General features: G+C 28.8%; 2 protein-coding genes across 3 annotated transcripts in view; both read right to left on the bottom strand.

The window, feature by feature from the left end:
* LOC111043740 (conserved oligomeric Golgi complex subunit 2) overlaps positions 1-15,538 on the bottom strand; it is a 68,620-nt gene extending 53,082 nt beyond the window's left edge. The window contains exon 1 of the mRNA XM_039422357.1: positions 15,122-15,538. Within this exon, the coding sequence (XP_039278291.1) occupies positions 15,122-15,187 (66 nt within the window). The 5' untranslated portion in view covers positions 15,188-15,538. The remainder of the gene's footprint in view (positions 1-15,121) is intronic.
* LOC120350099 lies at positions 1,025-7,357 on the bottom strand. Of its 2 annotated transcripts, none has more exons than XM_039422355.1 (2): positions 4,468-7,357; positions 1,025-1,288 (listed from the first exon to the last, which is right to left on the bottom strand). In XM_039422355.1, exon 1 carries the CDS (start codon positions 7,127-7,129, stop codon positions 4,871-4,873), a length of 2,259 nt encoding a protein of 752 aa, XP_039278289.1. In that variant the 5' UTR covers positions 7,130-7,357; the 3' UTR covers positions 1,025-1,288; positions 4,468-4,870. The 2 variants fall into 2 exon arrangements, with proteins under 2 accessions (XP_039278289.1, XP_039278288.1); XM_039422354.1 differs by having other exon boundaries at positions 4,358-7,357.
* Positions 15,539-21,281: the final 5,743 nt, after the last annotated feature.

The following is a 21,281-nucleotide window of genomic DNA, read 5'->3' on the forward strand; positions in this document are numbered from 1 at the left end:
TGTAACCAAGGAACAAGTTTTTCTTTAATTAGTGGAGCTAAATCATTTCTTAAATAAGGTGTTACAGTTTTAACTAATGGAATATTATTTTCAGCTTTTGTTATTAAATCATTCAATAATCCACTACCAAATTGATTATATAATAATGTTAATCGTAAACCTTTTTTATTTTTTAAAGCTTTATTTACATCATTATATTGTTTATTAGTTAATAAAATTTCATTTTCACCTGATGATAATTGATCATATTTTAATCCTATTGTTATAGTTTTATGTTTCTTTTGTGCTATTCTAAAATTATTTTTTTGTCTTTCTGATAAATTTACTTTATGTTTTATTAAATCCATTTATTATAAAAAAATTTAAATCAAATTAATACTATTTCTATTAATATCATATAGGAAGTGCATTTCAGAAAAAACAATAACATATGCAATTGTACCATTATTAGCATTTGGAGCTGTTACAGGATTTGAAAAATCAAGTTCTATTAATATATCACTTTTTATTTGTCCTAAATTTGTAGGGTGTAAATGTGTATCAATTACAACAATAGGATATTTTTTTATAAAATCATCATAATTTAAATATACTTCATCATCTCTAAACATAACTCTTCTAAAGTTCTGATACATATCATATAAAATAGCTGTTTTTTTATTAGTAAAATCGAAATTTTCTAATTCATAAGGATATCTTTCACCATTAATTTTTACAATAGCATTTTTCAATTGAACATTATCAAAAGTTGAAGGATCTTTCTTTTGATCATTTAATTTATCAGTTTGTAAACATATAACTATGAATTTTGGATTATAGATATTTCTAAATGAAGTTGTAATATCAAAACTAAATGTTGATCCAAATACACCTTTTTTATCTATACACTGCCATTGGAAGTAATCATATTTCAATTTTTTATCATCACTTATTGATTTTAATTTATTTATTATTTGAATTTTAGCTATATTAGAGAATTCAACTATTGGTACCCTTAAATTAAATGTTTCAATTATAATCTTACCTTCTTGTGGTTCAATTGCCCCTTGTGTTGTATCTTTCCATCTAAAGATAGCATCATGATCTTCAGCTCTAGTGAATATTATTTCAAAACCACCTTTATACATTGGATATCTTAGATGATCAAAAAATCCTAAACCTAATTGTCCTAATGTACATAGAACTTCAAATTTTCCACCAGTAAATTTTGAAATGAATCCAGTATTATTTAATGTTTGTTTATGACCATTATTATAACTTATTAATCCTTTTATAGTACTAGTTATTCCTGGAAAATCAATAAAATCTATTAAAGTATTATGTTTTCTAAGTTCAATTCTTGAAAATAAAAATGGTAAAAAATTATCAATCAATTTAATTGTTGAATTATCTTCATAATCACCTCCTCCAGCTTTTTTAATTAATTTACCAGTTACATGAATTTGGAATTTTGAATTATAAAAACAATCACCATTATCAACTTTAAAAATTGTATAATTATTTGGTGAATTGAAATTTAATTCACTAACAGGATTTATAGTCCTATATTCACTTTTGATTATATCATCAAAGAATTCTTCAAAAACTTTATTCATTTATTATAAAAAAATTTATATATTTTATTTTTTAAGACCTAAATAAATAATATTATTTACATCAGGATTTACTATTAAATTATTATCTTGATCAGTAATTGAAATTACTATTTCTTGAATTTTATGTAAATTTTTTTTCAATGGAACAAATATTTTATGATTTGGTTGAATTGAAATTTTAGATCCACGAATTGTATTATGAAAAAATTGATATAGTAACTCTTTCTCATTATGTTTATGTGAATGATTTTCATGATTACTAAGACTCTTTTCTACTAAATTACAATGTATTTCAATTACATCAACTGATCTTAAATTTTGAATTTTTTCATTATAGAATGTATCACAATAAACTATATCATTTTTTGTTAATCCTAATAAATTTTTCATTGATTCTGAAAATCCAAATAGATAATGAGATGTAATAAATTGAATTTTATTATCATCTCTACTAATAATAACATTATAATCTTCATTTTCCATATGAATATTTATGATTGTTTGTATTCTTTCTAAAGTATAATAATTTTTTGAAAAATTAATAGTTTTATAATTTTTTTCTTTCTTTTCTTTATAATATATTTGACCATCTTCTCTTAAATTATAAATATTGTTATCAGAATAAAATCCTAATAATGTTAATTTATAATTATCCTCTTCATTAATATAAATTGGATGTTCAAGATGTAATCTCAATTTAGAATTTGATCCACTTATTTTTAATAATTTCATTTATAATAAAATAATTTTGAAATAAATAATGGATATAACAAATTTTTATGAAGAAAAAATTAATAATTCATTATTACCACATCCATTGAGAGCTATTATTATTGGTAGTTCTGGTAGTGGAAAAACTAATTTATTATTAAATTTAATTTATAAAAAAGAAAGTGGCTTAAAATTTATATATCTTTATGTTTTTAGTAAATCACTAGAACAAAGATCATATACAGATTTACAAAAACATTATCAAAAAATTGAAAATAAAATAAAAACTCAAATAGCTTTTTTCTATAATTCTTGTGATGATTTAATTTCAATAGATGAATGTTATGAAAATTCATTAATTGTATTTGATGATTGTTTAATGGAAGAACAAACAAAAATTAAAGAATATTTTATAAGAGGAAGACATAAAAATATTTCATGTATCTATTTAAGTCAAAGTTATAGTCATTTAGATTTAAGAGTTATAAGAAATAATGTAAATTTATTATTTATTTTTAGACAAAATAAATATTATACTAAACGAATTTATGATGATTATGTAGGATCAGAGATGAGTTTTGATAAATTTCAAAATTTATGTAAAAAATGTTGGGATGAACCTTATGGATTTATTACAATAGATATGACTAGAAAATCATGTGATGGAAAATATAAACTAATGTTGAAAAATGATATATTAAATAAAAAAACGTACATTTAACGTTATAAAAAATTAACGTTCTAAAACATACATTTAACGTTATAAAAAATTAACGTTCTAAAACATACATTTAACGTTATAAAAAATTAACGTTCTAAAACATACATTAACGTTATAAAAAATTAACGTTCTAAAACATACATTAACGTTATAAAAAATTAACGTTTAAAAAGTTTAAAAACGTTTATTTAACTTTTTTTAAATAATAATAAATTTGTTATTTATAAATGAAGAATCTAAAAAATGAAGATTTGAAAAAGTTGAATCAAATTGAAAAAGATTTATTACAAAGATTCAAAGAAGGTGAAAAAGAACAAATAAAAGAAAGAGATAAAATTGAACAAAAAAGTAAACTTATTAAAAAAGATCCATATAATGGATTAGAATTTAATGAATCAATAATGAATAAGAAAAAAGATGAAATTACATTATCAGAAGCTAAACATGTTCATAATTTAGAAAAAAAACTTAAAGATGAATTTAAATCACATCATATTCGTGAAGGAATAGAATTAAAAGAAAGAGAAAAAAAATATGAACCAATAGTTAAAGCTTTAAAAGAAAATAGAATTCATGAAGTTGAAAATTCAAAAGATATTCAAATTTTTAATCCAAACATAGTTAGTACTCCATTTCGAAAAATTCAATTTGAAGATGAAGATGAAAATGATTTTCATTATAATGAATCTACATCTACAATTGAAGATCCAATAACACCTGAAAAAGAAACTTTTAAAACTAATAAATCTTTGAAAAAAATTATGGAATCATCTATTATTAATATTGGATCAATTGCTTCAAAATTTTTACCAAGAGCACATGATAAACAATTTGGTATTTGGTATGATGAAGATATTGAAGAATGGAAAATTGGTAATTATCCTATGACTGTTGATATAGATGATATTATAATAAAATATAATGAAAATGAAGAAAAATATAAAGGTACAGAAGGTTTATGGAGACTTTTAACTAGAAATGATTATTTAGAACATAATATAATGTTTACAAATGATGATTGGAATAATTATAAGAACATTATGATAAAAACTTATTCACTATTTCAAAATAATGATCCAAAAAGTAGAAAACCAAAATCAAGTAAAGGTAGAAAATGGAAATTAGTTAAAACTATTTGGGAAGAACTTATTAATCAAAAAGGATCTGGTGTATTAGAATTTAATAATAAACCAATTGAATATAGATATGTAAATAATTTAAATGAATTAGTTAAAAGACTTAATTATATTTCAGCTCAAGAAAATGCTGGAAATAATAGTTTTCATAATGAAAAAATGTCTTTAGTTAAATTTATGAATGATATACTTACAGAAATAATAGATACACCAAATAGTACTAAATATTTAATTAGATGTATGTCTTTATTACCTGAAAATGTTATAGGATCTGGTTTAGTTAATGATATTATAAATAATTTACCTATAGAGTTACATTATCCAGGTGCAAATTTTTGTGGTCCAGGAACAAAACTTAAAGAAAGATTAGAAAGGGGTGATAAAGGAATTAATCCAACTGATGAATTTTGTAAGGAACATGATATATTTTATTCAAATAATAGAACTCCAGAACAAAGATGGATAGCTGATGAAAAATTAGAAGATCAAGCTTTAAATCGTTTATTTTCAAAAGATGCTACTTTAAATGAAAGAGTTATGGATTTAGTTATTGCTCCTACAATGTGGGCTAAAAGAAAATTAGGATTTGGTTTAAATAGTTCATCATTAATCTAAAAAGCAAAATATTAATTTTTTGAAAAAAATCATTTCATTGAAAAATTATTTTTTAAAAATTTATTCCTCCAAATTTTTTTAAAAATTATTTATTATTTTATATTTTTATGACCCCATGGTAAAGTATTTATTTTATCTTTTAATATGTATCGTTTTTCATCTTTTGAACTTAAAGCTAATTTATTCAAACTTATTGTGTATAATTCATGTTTATAACTTCTAATACAATTCATTTCTCTATACACTACTTTATCTTCAAATAAACATTTCTTAAAATTTTCCATTTTTATGTATCTATTTTTAGTATTTTCATCTAATTCATCTAATTTTATATTTTTATTCATTAATAAACATTTTTTAATACCTTTACATTTTACTTCATTTTTATTATTTGAAAACATATAACTATAGCATTTAGATCTTAATCCACAAAACTCTTCTAAAGGTATACCATTCAATTCATCTTTAAATTTTCCAATTACTTTCTTATTTTTATCATTATAACATTCATGATTCTTATCATAATCACTTGTATCAAATTCTTCTTGATTATTTTTTATTATTTCATAAGGATCTTTATTCATTTCTAAAAAGAAACTATCTGTATCCATGTATAATAAATTAGCATCTGGATCATATTTTTTAATTTTATCATAATAAAATTGATACATTAATAATTTAGATAAATCTAAAACTGAAAATCCAATATAAATTGGTTTATCAAATTTAACCTTTTGTTTATGAAAATGTGTAGCAATACAATCATCATCAAATATTTTGAATCCTTTAAAATTAGATTTTTTAGAAAATTTATATGACGATTCTTCATCACCTAATTTTATTTCTAATCTATTTCTTACATTTTCCATCGTTTTTCCAAATACACTATTACACATAAGTTTATAAAAGTCTTTTTCAAAATCACTTTTACTTTTAGCTCTCATATTTGTATTAAAATTTATATATTTTTCCATAAAATTACTTTGTTTAAATTCTATAACTCTATTAATATTTTCTAAAATCATACCTTTCTCTAAATAATATTTTAAATTTCTAATATGAACAACATAATTATTTTTATCATAAAGAGTTGTACATAATCTTTTTTTATAATGTTCAGGAGCTAAAGGTAAATCTTTATGATTATCATGCAATTCTTCTGGATATTTTAAATCTACTTCAAAAATATATCCAACATCATCATTTTCATCATAATTTTTAATTATATCTTCCCATTCATCTAAATTTCTAATATCTGAATTTATAAATTGTAAATCTTTATATGGTAATTTTTGTGATAAGGCCCAACCATATAAATTGTTCGCATCGATATAGAATAAATAATTTTGTTTTTTATTTGGATTATAATTTTTTATATATTTATTATTTGCTTTAGAATATCTAGTTATACATTGTGAAATACCACCTCTAATTCCTTTTTCAATCATTAAATACATGTTATAATCATGTATTAAATCTAGTTCTATTTTTGTAAGTTTTAACATTGCATCCCATGCTAATGATGGTGCTGTTAGATAATGAGCAGGATCTAATTTATAATTATTTAAACAACAATCTCTAAAATTTTCAAATATATCAGCTAATAATAATACATCTTGTATATTATATAAATCAGAATAATTTCCTAAATTTTTATTTTTTAATTTATTCCATACCATTTTATAATGTAAATAATCTTTTGTATTTATACTTTCATGATTTAAACAACTATAAAACTTATCTTGTTCTAAAATTTTATTATATTCTAATTTTTCAAAATCATCAATAAACTCATATGGAAATATTCCTTTACCACTTAAAATATTAAAAATTTGATCTTCATCATTATCTTCTCTTTTAATAATATCATTTAAAACTTTTCCATTTTTTATAAAATTATTTATATGCTTACAATCTTCTTTTTTTAGTGATTTTGCTAATTTTTCAATTGATGAAGCCATAAATCTGAATGTATCAACAAATGAAAATTTTATATTTTTTCTTGGTTTATTATCTTCACCAAATTCATATCCATATCCTGAATTAATAGAATAATTAATATATTTTTCATCAGTATTAGCTATAAGATCTACCTTTTTATATTTTTTAGATAACTCTTTTATATATAAATGAGTATCATATCCACTCATATTATGACAATAAATAGGTATAGTTTGTGGAAGTTTAAAATTCAAATTACAACTTTTATGTGCTGCACCTCTATATTTTCCACTTAGATGACAATGATCTTTCACTTTTTCATAATTTATATCATCATTAAAAGGTTTTTCACAAATATGACAAATTTTAGTTTTTTGAAATTTTATTTCTTCATATTTAGTTAATTCCATTGGAATTTGATTTTCAGAATTATATTTGTATGCTATTTTTTTAGCAATTTTTTCTAAATTTTCAAATAAATATTCTGGAATTTTTTCTAATTCATCTTTATTTTTAGCTCTATAACAAATTGGTTTATAAAATATATTTTCTGCTCTATTAACTAAATAAATTGTAAAACAATATGGAATATGTTTTTGAATTTTAGTTGTAGAAGAATTATTTGGATTATTTTTACAATGATCTTTTTTTAGTGATTTTGCTAATTTTTCAATTGATGAAGCCATAAATCTGAATGTATCAACAAATGAAAATTTTATATTTTTTCTTGGTTTATTATCTTCACCAAATTCATATCCATATCCTGAATTAATAGAATAATTAATATATTTTTCATCAGTATTAGCTATAAGATCTACCTTTTTATATTTTTTAGATAACTCTTTTATATATAAATGAGTATCATATCCACTCATATTATGACAATAAATAGGTATAGTTTGTGGAAGTTTAAAATTCAAATTACAACTTTTATGTGCTGCACCTCTATATTTTCCACTTAGATGACAATGATCTTTCACTTTTTCATAATTTATATCATCATTAAAAGGTTTTTCACAAATATGACAAATTTTAGTTTTTTGAAATTTTATTTCTTCATATTTAGTTAATTCCATTGGAATTTGATTTTCAGAATTATATTTGTATGCTATTTTTTTAGCAATTTTTTCTAAATTTTCAAATAAATATTCTGGAATTTTTTCTAATTCATCTTTATTTTTAGCTCTATAACAAATTGGTTTATAAAATATATTTTCTGCTCTATTAACTAAATAAATTGTAAAACAATATGGAATATGTTTTTGAATTTTAGTTGTAGAAGAATTATTTGGATTATTTTTACAATGATCAATTTTTTGTAATATACTTTCAAAATCTAAATAAATTACAAATGGATGTTCAAATTTTTTATTATAATTTTTAAAATAAACTATTGATCCTTCTTTTGGCATAATAGGTTTAACTGCTTCAAAGTTTTTACAAATTTCTAAATGTTCATCCAATTTATATTCTGAATGAAAATGTGATAAACATCTTCTACAAATAAATAATTTACCATCATGGTTTGATATTTGTTTACTTACTAATCTACTCATATCAGTTATTAGACAATAATGAGAATTGTTATCTTTTTTAAAATATAATAAATTAATTTCTAATTCAGAATCATGAATTTCAGAAATTTGTAATGGTATTATGTTTTCATTATCTGTATCAATTGTATAAACATTAATTGACATTTTTGGATAATTTTGATAATTATTAAAAGTTCTTTTTTCAAAAACTCTAATATCTTTTAATGATATTGGAACTTCTAATCCTTTAAAAATATCATCATATATATATTTTTCATATTGTTTAGTTCTATGTGGATCTTCTGATTTATTTTTATTGAAAATATCTATTGCACATCTAATTGAATAAATAAAACAATAATTATCTTTATTTTTAAAATTAATACATGCTTTTTTATTTTTTATTTTTTCTGGTAAATCAATATATGATCCTGCATTTAATGATTTGTTTTTATTCAATTTTAAAATTAATTTATCACAACTAGCTAATGACCATCCAGATCCTGCATTAGGTTGATGTTGTGATTCTCTTAAAATAGTTTTCTCAAATTGTTTATCAATAAATTCATTTATATCTAAAATATGATCTGTTATTACTGGAAAATATTTTATGGTTTTTTGAATTGTATTATCTGTTGGAGAATTTCTTTCATAAGTGCAACCTAGATTCAATTGACCTTTCATACTTTTATGAATTTTAAATTTTTCTTCAATTATTGATGTTAAATCTTTTCTACAAATTTCTAAATAATTTTTAATATTATTACTTTCAGGAGAAACTTTAAGTGTATATTTATTGAATAAATCATTCTTAGAATTTATATTTTTAATATCAACTATATAATTATTTGATGATTCATTTATATTTTTAGCTAATTCTTTTATTAAATATTTCTTTGATTTATTATTTGTTTTAATATTATTTTCTTCAGCTAATTTTTTAATATAATTTATATTTCTTAACCTTAAAATTTTTGGATTTTTTTTAATTTTTTCTAATCTATTAATTAGTTGTTCTCTACTTAAATTATTTAAATTATTAACATCATATTTCTTTCCAATATCTTTAAGTTTTTCAAAATTTAATATTTGATAATTATCTTCATTGATTTTAAAATCCTCTTTAATTTTTAATAATGCTTTTTCATTTAATCTATCATAATCATGAATATAATTCATTTCAGCCCATTTCTTTAATTCTAAGAATTTTTTATATTTTATAGATGAATTAACTTGATGCTTTTTAGATTTTAAATGTCTATTAAAACTATAATCAGTTGTAAAATTAACATCACAAATTTTACAATAGATTTTATTTTGATCACTCATGATTTTCAATTACTATTTATAAGAAAAAAATTTAAGGTATTTGAAAAAATTATTCTGTTATAATTTCTTGATAAATATTCTTTAAAAATGATAAATCTTAAGAATATTATTTGAAAAATGTAAATTAATTTGCTACTTCCCTTTGATCACAAGCACTTGACACTAACACTGTTGAAAACGTTTTGAGCTAGATGAAAGTATGTTTTCCTTGTTCACTTCCTATCTTATCATAATTTACGTCATCTGACCTTTCATAATATGATGCAACTATTCTATATTATGTGACAGAAAGAATGATCTAATGAATCATCTAATTTGTTATCATATGAAATGTATTTTCAATAATAATTAAAATGTTATGATTTAATTTCATTAGAAAATTCTTTAAAAATGATAAATCTTAAGAATATTATTAGATTAATTGAGTTCATGAATTAGATCCTATTTTTAAGTTAAATAAATTAGATTTAATAACATCAACCTTATTCATGAATCTTAATTAATGAAAGAATTATATTATTAAAATATTTTAATATAAATATATTTTAAGTTAAATAAATTAGATTTATTTAAATTAGATTTATTAACATCAACCTTATTCATGAATCTTAATTATTTCATAATAAAGTAAGCTAAGATCAAGAATCAAATAGCATATACTATATGTCTCTGTGGTGTATTGGATAGCGTGTCTGCTTCTCATGCATAAGACTCTGGGTTCAAATCCCGGAATGGACCAAACTTTTTTGATCATTGAAAATTATTATTTGAAACTTAACATTAAGAATTAAATTTGAATTTATAAAATGGTCAAGTGGTCTAGTGGTTAGAGTGCTTGACTAATAAATGGGAGACTCTGGTTCAATTCCAGATGTCTCCCATTAATTATTGAGGACATAGTAAATGTCGTGAAATTACTGAACTGTTATCCAATGGGCCCAATGGATATCTTAAGTAGGTATTTTCACTAAAAATCTATGAGACTACCTAGGAGTCGTTCCTCACGGGGGTTAAAAAAAAAAAATAACCCCCAAAATTCCTTTCATATCCTATATACTTACTTCATGATCTGTATGCAAAAATTTCATCATTGATGAAATCGTCATGTGATTATCATAGTGATCACGTAAAAGGCCATGCATATAGATCATAAAGTAAGGATAGGAGATGAAAGGAAAATATGATCATATTTTGATTTTTTTTATAAAAAAATTTGAATAAATATATAAATATATATAAAAAAATCAAAATATTCTAATTCTAATTTCTAATTTCTAATTTCTAATTTCTAATTTATTTATAATTTATTTTCTTGATTTATTTATTGAATGATATTTTCCAATTTTTTGTTGAAAAATAAGTCACACCAAAAAATTTTTCTGATACTTAACAGTGATTTTTTTGACTTATTTTTGATTATGAAATTTTGAGTTATTTATGAATAATTCATTGAAAAAATGATATTTTCTCTTAGAATGTAATGAATTTTATCGAAAATTAGTAAAAATGAGTTAATTTTAATGCTTTGAAAAAAAGCATATTAGCCACACCAAAAGTGCTCTAGCTCTTTCATCATATCATCTACTTATAGAGAATAGGGTGCAGGGTATGAGGTATACGGTATAGGGTATAGGGAACAGAGTATCAATAATAAGATTATTATTCTCTACAGCAAATAAATATCTGCTCAATAATCTGCAATCTGAGAATTGCGCTCTAGCTCTCAGCAAGCTGGACCTGCTAGCTAAATACAGTATATCAATTTCAATTATGTGGTAATTAAAGTTTAGAGGATAAGGTTTTAGGTGTAGGATTTCCGAATCGCGAGCCTGCAGCTGCGAAAGGATTTTCAGCAATTCTGAAACTGCTAAACAGGATTTCCGCGCTAATCTGATGACTGCGCGCCGGTTATTAAGGGCCAATCTGTGACTGCCCTTAAGGGTATGGGAATCACTCTCAATCGTCCGAAACGCTTTTAAATTAATAGTCAGTATGTCGACTATTATGAGAGGATAGAAAAGATTTTTCACAGACACAGTCTGTAGAATAATATCGGGAAGACAACAGTCTGTCGTTGTCAGGGTAGGAAAGGATTCTTCCAGGATTTTCCACAAGGAAAATATCGAGTCAGAGACTCCTAATTCAGGAAAAGATTTCAATAGACTTTTCCAAGTAATTGCCAGTCTAAGGACTACCACAAGATCGATCTCTAATTTGCAACTGAGATTCACGGGAAAATTCGTGAATTTTCAACAGGGAAAACCAGCAAATAATATTTGCTATTAAAGAAGACAGGTTTCTAAGAATTTTAGAAAGGATTCGCGGGTCTGAAAACCCGCGACTAGGACGATCTCGAATCTGGAACTGAGATCAGGAAGGATTTTAACACAGGAAGAATTAAGAGAAAGAAAGAGAAAGGATGCCGCAGTCTAGAAACTTCGGCGAGGAAGTCCTCAAGCTGTACCTGAGAGCTAGAAGGATTTTAGAATAGGGAAAGTGAAGAGAAAGAAAGAGGAAGGACGTCGCAGTCTACCAGCTTCGACAAGGACGAACTCAAGCTGTACCTGAGTTCTCAAGGAAATGATTGGAATTTTCCTACTAGGAATTACAGCAAGTCAGAAACTGCTAAGAAAAGTTAAAATACTGGGCCACTCTATAGTATGAAAACCAAGCAAGGAAAACTTACTATAAATGATAATAATTTCTCTGCAGGGACAAAAATTAATCGAGAAAACTATTCTCAAAAGGAACAGGGATTTTCCCACAAGAATAAAAATTAATTGAGAAAAACTATTCTTAAAAAGGATAGGGATTTCCCTACAAGAATAAAAATTCAATGGAGAAAAATTACTCTTTAAACTAAAGGTCACCTTACTACAGAGAAGGAAAAATATACGGACTACCAGTCCTGACATACAATTACCTGAATCGACGTGGATACTGATACGGAGAATAGCGAACCGATTCCCACTTCCCGTATTATAATTAAAAACGTCGTGAAGCGACAGAGTCGAGACTTATAAATTAAGTACTCAAAAATAACCCGCTATAAGAGCCTAGCTAAATTCCCCACTCAACTATTTGTAGCACAAACTTGAGATCCCTTACAGGTTTCAAAACCAAGGATAACTCGTTCACCCCCAGTGATACAAATTTAGGAAAAATAACCGACAAGAAAGAAAATCCCCCAGGAGAATCCACCTTCAAATACAGTCGGCAATTCGACATACAATATTCCATTCACTAAAATACAGAATAGAATATTAACCCTCTAGTACACCACTATTAGGAGCGCCGCTCGGAACGCGGCCGTACACAAACCCGTTCACCGAACAACTGCCCTCTCCCAGGTCTTCTTGAAGCAGCACCGGTTCGCTGAAAATTAGGAGGCCGGGGGAAAAGAGATTCCCGACCAATGAGAGTCTGAAAAGACGATCACGCCACTGGTCATGTGACAGGGTTTGAATCCACTAGTGCTGATGCTAAGGGTGCAGCTAATGATGACAATGATACTAATTGCTACACTAAATCAGGCCGGTAAATAATATTTCTCACCAGAAAATACAAGAAGAATGATACCGTCTCAACTCGGTAGCCGCTTATCGTTTTAATGATACGGCTGCTGCTGCTGCAATACTAAATACGAGAACGCTCAGAGTGGTAAACAAGATCTGGAAATATCTGGTTAAATGATGAATCCGCTGCTGATGATGACAGCGGTTGACAGCAATGGTGATGATGCACATACACAACTACAAGTCCAACAAAATATATCTGGAAGTCGACCCTATTGTTATTCTAAAATAGAATAAATTCGCTAATTTTACACTAGACGACGGCTCTCCATCCGTCACAAAAATTCACTTTGTGACACCATAACCATAATTCTTCCTCATCAATTGACCACACTTGTGGGATTGATGATGTCATGTCATGGATAAATTCAAAGTTCAAAGAATACTTATTTGTCAAGATTGCAGTAAATTAAAACTTGTTTAGGCTATTACATTTTTAGGCCTTGCTTTCCAATCTGATGGGAATTGACCATTCTACTTGCTCCTAGAAACTTGTAACTTTCTAGTGAAACATAGTAGTAAGTATAGTAGCGTACTAGAAACGTCATGAATGGTTGTGATCTCTGACTCCTCAAACGCTTCTTCTCTTACTGTGTAACTATCCAGATGTAAGCAGATTGGAAACATGAGTCTTCGAGGCGTTAAGTGAACTTCTCAATCCTCACCACAAAAAATATGTGATGTCTCTCTCTTGTAGGGGAGGGGATAGGGGTTGCAACTGTTCACGAGGCATCTACCTAACTTGAAGCTGACAACATTATGTTTGAAACACTCAATGGCACAGTGATGTCGGCCGATAAGAGAGGGAGCGTTGCTTTCATCAACATCCAATTTCCGCCTAATAAAGAATTTTTTCATTTCATTTAAATTTCCAATATCTGTTGACCAGTAGCCATTCCAGACATTTGGTGTGTGATCCATTTGACACCAAGTTATTTCGACTACCAGGACACCGGACTAGAATCGAGATGATATCATATCGGTTAGAAACCGGAAAGTCTAATTCCCTTTCAGAGAACATAGTGGGTGTCGTGAGTCGTATCTTTCCAGATTGTCTGAGTGAACAGCCAACCATCCTTCAATAAGGATATTTAAATTATTCTTTCCATTATCTCTCAAACAGGGAGGCACTGATAAATAAATAAAATAACAATTAGTAAAAGACATTTTTTCCATATCTAGTTTTAAAAAATGTCAGACAAGGAGTGGCATGATGCTACCTTTGCAATCCAGAGGCCTCAGGTTAGAATGTCCTAATGTCTGAAAACAGTAATCAAGTCATGCTAGATGCCCTGTAAATGATCAAGTATGATGAACACTGACACCAGACCTGAGCCAGGTTTTGTTGAGTTGATTTGAGTCATCGAGTGCGCAGGAGTGGATAGTGTCACTGGTGTTTACGGACAGCCTTATGAGGAGGAGAGACATCTCTTCTATATGGTGACTTACCAAGGTGGGAGGATACAGGCTATTATGTAGCCTACTCCAAATAGCGTAAATCATGAGTAGGCTGAAGCATAACTCTAACTACGTATGAAAATTCTAATTTAATCTCGGAGAAAACTAGGCAGTGTAGTGAGTATTAAATTAATATTTTCATCCAATGACTATGCCGGGGACCCATAACAGTGTCGAGAGTCTCTTTCACGGATATTCTGGGGTGTTCAATGCCTCCTGCATGGTTGGCTCTCAGCTCAGGAATTTAGAGTCCCACACATGGTGGTGGGCTTGGGGTGTGGTAACATTAAATGCGTATATGTGCAAGTGCACGTCAGATCATGCATGAGCCGAAAAACAAAAACTGCAAAGCCATTGAAAAACGTTATTGTTACTTGCATGTTGAACTCGTCTATTACTTTAGGTAATTTATATGGATACTTAAATACAGTCAAAACGCTCAATAGTTTAATATTTAGACGATCATGCCAGACAAAAGAAATATTGGTGTAGTAAATTAGCTTACCCTGGTGAAATCGTTGCTACTAAAACATAATTCACTAGGACACTTTGGCACTGGGAAAGTACTCATTTTTGAAATATTTCAATTAATTAAACCTTAAATCTGTAATGAGAATTTTTAGAATAAGGTGACGTACACTATAACCTAGAAGCTTGCAAAGTTGAATTCACATTGATACAGTTTATTATCACCACACAAATTGACAGAGTTACATACATAGTAACTTAGTATTTCATTAATTAAGCTTAAGTCCCAACGTATTTTATGAGGTATTGATATTTACAATACCCTAACTAGATTAATAATGGAGAATCACTTTCAAGTTTTAAGTGGCCGTTGTAGACACTATAAATTTGTAAACATCACGATCACGATCACTTCTTGACTCTTGTTCTTGTAAATTTTTAATATCGACAACCAACATACCCAATTTGTTTTTTACCCAACCTACAATTTCACCCAATATTTAGGAATTGTGGAAAAGACATGAAACCACTTCATCCAATAGCATTTATATCCAAACAACAACTCACCCAATACGACAGGCGAGTTTCGCTGTAGAACTGCTCCTTTCTACTGGGCAAGCGTAGTATCTGTTTGAGTAGCATATTCGTTGGAGCAGTAGAATAACTTGAAAAACCTGCTACTTGAAAAAATAACTGTTACTTTGTTTTCGTGAACCAGTGAAGGAATGAGCATGTACAGTCGGCAGCACATTAAGTAGGAGGAATCCTCTTCTCTGTGGCTTGGAGATGGAAAAACAGAACAAACAACATCACGTAAAATAGCAACACCAGTATCCCAACAAAAAGTAAATAAAGTAAAGGATAAGGAAGTGACAAATGACTTTTGTAATGTATGTAAATCCCCAGTTTTAAAATATGACAAAGCAGTCACCTGTGACTGTGATGAGAATAAATGGAACCACATAAAATGTGTAGGAATATCAGACGAAAGATATGAACTTATCAAGGTTGGTGAGGACAAGGAATCATGGAAATGTGATATGTGTATGAAGCTGGAGGACTCAAGAAATGCTGTACACAGTGACCAAGCTACAACTAGTGCTTACAAACAAACGACAATTCAAAAGAAAAAATTTGATGAAATTATACAAATTTTAATGGAGGATATCACATACCTAAAAAAAGAAATAAAAATTCTTAAGAGTGATAATAACAGACTGTCTGACATAGTGGCAAGAAAAACAGATACTATTTTTTATAAACTGGAAAACATAATTCATGATTTTGCACAAGGTATATACCCAGAACCAACAAGCCAAGCTGGAACAAAAATATGTAAAGATACCATGACACTGGTGAATGAATCTGATGACTGTATAATTAAAAACAAAATGACAAATACAAACCAAGACAATGACCTCGGCAGAAACAAGACAATTTCGACTGAACTCTCGAAGAGACTTACAGAGCCTGATAAGGGCATAGCATCACAAAAAAATACACATAATACCCTCCACAGAGTGTCCATCACACAAGCACCTGAACCCAGTGTCCTGCTGCTGGGGGACTCAACTCTCCGAGCTGCTGCTGCAATGATAAAGGACAACCACCAATGCAATGTAGAAACCAAAATCCTACCGGGTGGGCAAATACAGGACATTAGCAGATTCCTGGCAACTAAAGATTCTCTACCAGAAAAAATAGTAATAAACATAGGATCAAATAACCTAATAAATTATAATACACCCAACCACATTATGCGACCCCTCTGGTATACTATAGAGGCGGGCATGAAAAAGCATAAAACACAAAATTGTACATAAATGGTATAATATATAGAAGGGACATAAGAAATCTACATGTTACAGAGAACGAAGCATTTCACATCATGTGTTTACAACTTGAAGCCTATTTCATTGTGGAAGCAACTGCTACAGACATGATGGGGTTCACCCAAACAAAAAAGGAGCTGACTGCCTGGCTGGGATAATCATTAAAAATTCAGAACTCCAGGGTAATCCTACAATTATGAAGCTAAATGACTCAGCTTGTGGCCTGGATGATACCAAAGTAAAGACAAACACAGAGAATATGATGGCTGCAGAGAATAATATGCAGAACCCAGACACACCGAGTGAAGCTACAAAAAACGACAAAGCACACAAAGAAGACCACTCCCAGTGACATAACCTAATGAAGAGTACTTACTGGACCATGGAAAAAAAGCAACCTATCAAGAAAAACAATGGACAAATACAGTAATTTTCTTCCTGAATATACAATGAGGCCTAAAAAATAAGATAGAACAATTGATTGTAGAGGTGGAAAAAATAAGACCCCATTTCTTACTAATAGCTGAACACGGATTGAGCAAGGACAGACTAGAGACTACTAATATACCAGGCTACACACTACAAACCGACTTCTCAAGGAAACTTCACATGTGGGGCGGCGTAGCCATGTACTCATCTGACACTCTAGATTACAACTACAAATTTTTAGACACAGACAAATTTTCCAAGGAGCTCACTAGTGAAATGGCTGCCTTGACTTTTAGGACAAAAACTAGGAAATTGACAATAGCTTGTATTTATAGGCCAAAATCTGGAAATACCCTAGAGTTTTTCGAATATATAGACAGGTTCCTGACACATATCATGACAGTTAATGGTGATATAGTGATAATGGGGGATTTGAATGTTGACTCACTGCAAAATTGACCCAATTTAAAAAAAACTAAAAAACATTTCAGCCCAGCATAACTTGGAAACACTACAGCTTCCACCAACGAGACAAACATCTAACTCTGAGATAAGCATAGATCACTGCATTACAAACCTGTGCAATCCTAAAATAAAAGTTATCAATAATGTAATATCAGACCACAAGGGAATTGAATGCACTTTTGATGCATCTATAAGCCGCAGACAGGATGATGTGGTGAGATTTAGACGACTGAATCCTAAGAACATGGATCTGGTGAGACTGGCACTTTAAAAAGAAGACTGGAAGGAACTTATGAGATCAAAAACAGTGAATCAGAAGTACAACATCTTTGTAGAGACCATGCTAACCACATGAACTGCATTTGCCCCTTCAAAGCAGGAAGAATAAACAGAAAAAAGACAAGACATTTTGAAGTTACTGGAAGGATAAGAGACCTGAGACAGAAGCTACTTGATTCCAACACCTTATACCAAATGACCGGAACCCACAAACACAAGACCAAATACTCACAGTCGAAGGAACTATATGATAGGGAAGTCAAAACAGAGAAAAGGAAATACATAACAGACAGAATAAAGCAGTCAGCAAATCAAACTAAAGAAACATGGAAGGTAATAAATGAGGAGCGAAAAATGAAGAAAAACACAGGCAATGACGTACTAAGTTTGGTAATGGGTAACAAACTAGAAACAGACCCTCACACCCAAGTGGAATATTTAAATAACTACTTCGTAAATGTTGGCCAAACCAATATTCAAGTGCTAACTCCACCAAATTCTTCTTGCCACAAACCAGGAAAACGAGGCCCTAACTGGAAAGGTTCGAGAGCATATCAAAAAGAGATCTGATTGACATTTTCCTAATGACCAAGCATAAACACTCGGCGGGAATAGATGGGATCCAGGGAAAACTGCTCTACCACTGTCATGACGAAATTTATCACCCAATTCTACAAATAGTAAACTCCTCTATTGCAGAAGCAATAGTACCAGAATACATGAAAATATCACTTGTCTATCCAAAGTATAAAAAAATGATAAAACAAATATAGAAAACTTCTGACCAATAGCAACACTGCCTACTTCATCAAAATACCTGGAAAAAGCAATATACCTGCAAATTCTGAATTATCTGAAACCAAACAACAAACTAAATTTTCACGAACATGGATTCCGAAATGATAAGACAATAGATACAGCTTTAGCAGACCTCTTATATTTTGTCACACAAAACTGGGAACAAAAGAAAAAATGTATCCGCAATCTTTCTAGATCTTAAAAAGGCCTTTGACAGTCTGGACAGGAACATTCTAAAAACAGAAATTTGCAAAATAGGAATACGAGGCCAAGCAGGGAAGTGGTTGGAAGACTATCTAACAGACAGATACCTATGCGTGGAGCTTGGATACAAGGACAAAGGCAAAACCATGACCACCAGATCTCTAGCCCAACCTATGAAAAACGGAGTACCGCAGGGATCTGTGGTGGGACCATTATCATTTCTTATTTACATAAACGGTTTGCCCAAACAACTTCCAATGTTTTTTAAATGTATTCTATTCACCGATGACACAACTTTAATCATAAATGGGAAAGACCAGGACGAACTACAATTAAATTATAACACCACCATAGTTTCAATAAAAATAGCCCTGACAAACCTAAAACTTGATATAAACACCTCCAAAAGTACAGTAATAAATTTCAATACAACATCAGCAACCAAAAACCAACAAAATACTGATGAAGAGGTGACAGATACAGCTCGGGAATTACACTTGATGCACACCTAACATGGGACAAACACATTGAAAAGTTGGTAGGTAAACTATACTCAGCCCTCTATGCCATCAAACATATAAAGGCAATAGCTGACAAAAAAAACTGCTCTGATAGCTTACTACTCGCTATTTGCATCACATATGGGCTTTAGAATAATAGCATGGGGAGCAACCCCGCAGACCTAAATTGTGCAAGTTCTTATTCTCCAAAAGAAAATAATAAGAATAATAAATGATTCACCACACGATACACACTGCAAACCATACTTCATACAGGATAGGATCCTCACTGTAATATCTCTATACATACTTAAAGCAATCATGCATATAAATAAATTCAAACCAGACAAGTCACACAGATAAAATATCCACGAGCACAATACAAGAAGAAAAATGATCTTGAAATTCTCTACAACAGGCTACAAAAATCACAAAAACAGCCAGAATCCTCAGGGTGTAAATTTTTCAACTGTCTACTGGACGACCTCAAACAAATTGAATGTCAAAACCAATTCAAAAAGGCTCTCAAAAAGTATCTGACTGAGAACCCTCTGTATTCAATACAAGAATTCATGAAGCTAAGCGCTCAACGGATGTTCCGCTGATACCCTGACCTCACCCTCCTACCTTACCTGACGTGCCCCTGATCTTAATGATATAGGTGGTGAAAATAAAAGTAAAGTAAAGTACAAAACATGATAGAAACTTGCAATTGGTCTCAAATAAAATAACCGGAACCGAAAATGGAGCCACACTTATGTGATTGTTCTTTCACGTGATGTGTAATCTTTTAATAATTGGAAAATATCCAAGTTGTATAGAGTAGAAGTTGTAGAATTGAATAGTTTTGAAAAACCATTAAAAAAATACTCCTTCTTTGGAAATTCGTAGCTCCGGAACCGAAAATGGTAAAATTTCTCACTCAATTTATTGGAAATCTTATCATCTTTAATTTGTAGAGAATGCTCCTTCTTGAAAAAATTAAAGGTTTTTGAGATTAATGGAAAGATTGAAAAAGTCCGAGGTTTTGGGGGTGAAGCCGCCCTCTGGCGTGTCACCCAATTTCAGATTCGAATTCAGCAACTCAAAATACGTATAGAACCGTCGAGAAAAATTATTTTTCCTTAAAAACAACCATTTGACTGAACAAGAGGTTATGTTACAAGTTTTTTTTTCAAATTCAAATTCGAATTTATTGTTTTCATTTTTCATTACAATCAAATTTGATAAATCCATACAATTATAAAACCAGCTGCAAATAATACTCAGTGGATATAATGAATAACAAAAAATTTATATTCAATAAAAAACCAAACCACCGTGATGCTGATTATCAGTTGGATGATACTGACGTTGGATGATATAGCTTCAACTGGATGATGGAGATGATCAAATTTGAAACTTCATGAAATAAAATTTATTGCAAACAATAATGTTTCACTACTCACAAAAAAGCAAGAAGCTTTCGTTTTGATTTTGACATAAACAAAAAACAAGTTCTGTTGTGCTTTCATGCATTGGCGAATCACTTACAGTTCCAGTGAATGCCAGTCACAGCTCAGTAACAGTTATCACAGTGAATGGAACTGCTCCAACAAATACGTTATCAGCGCATGCGCATAATCCATTCTCCATTCTATATGGATACAAAGTAGGAGGAATCTTCTTCATATTGTTCTTCTCTTCTTCT

This window comes from Nilaparvata lugens, chromosome 2 (assembly GCF_014356525.2).
Source record: "Nilaparvata lugens isolate BPH chromosome 2, ASM1435652v1, whole genome shotgun sequence".
Classification (NCBI taxonomy): Eukaryota; Metazoa; Arthropoda; class Insecta; order Hemiptera; family Delphacidae; genus Nilaparvata; species Nilaparvata lugens.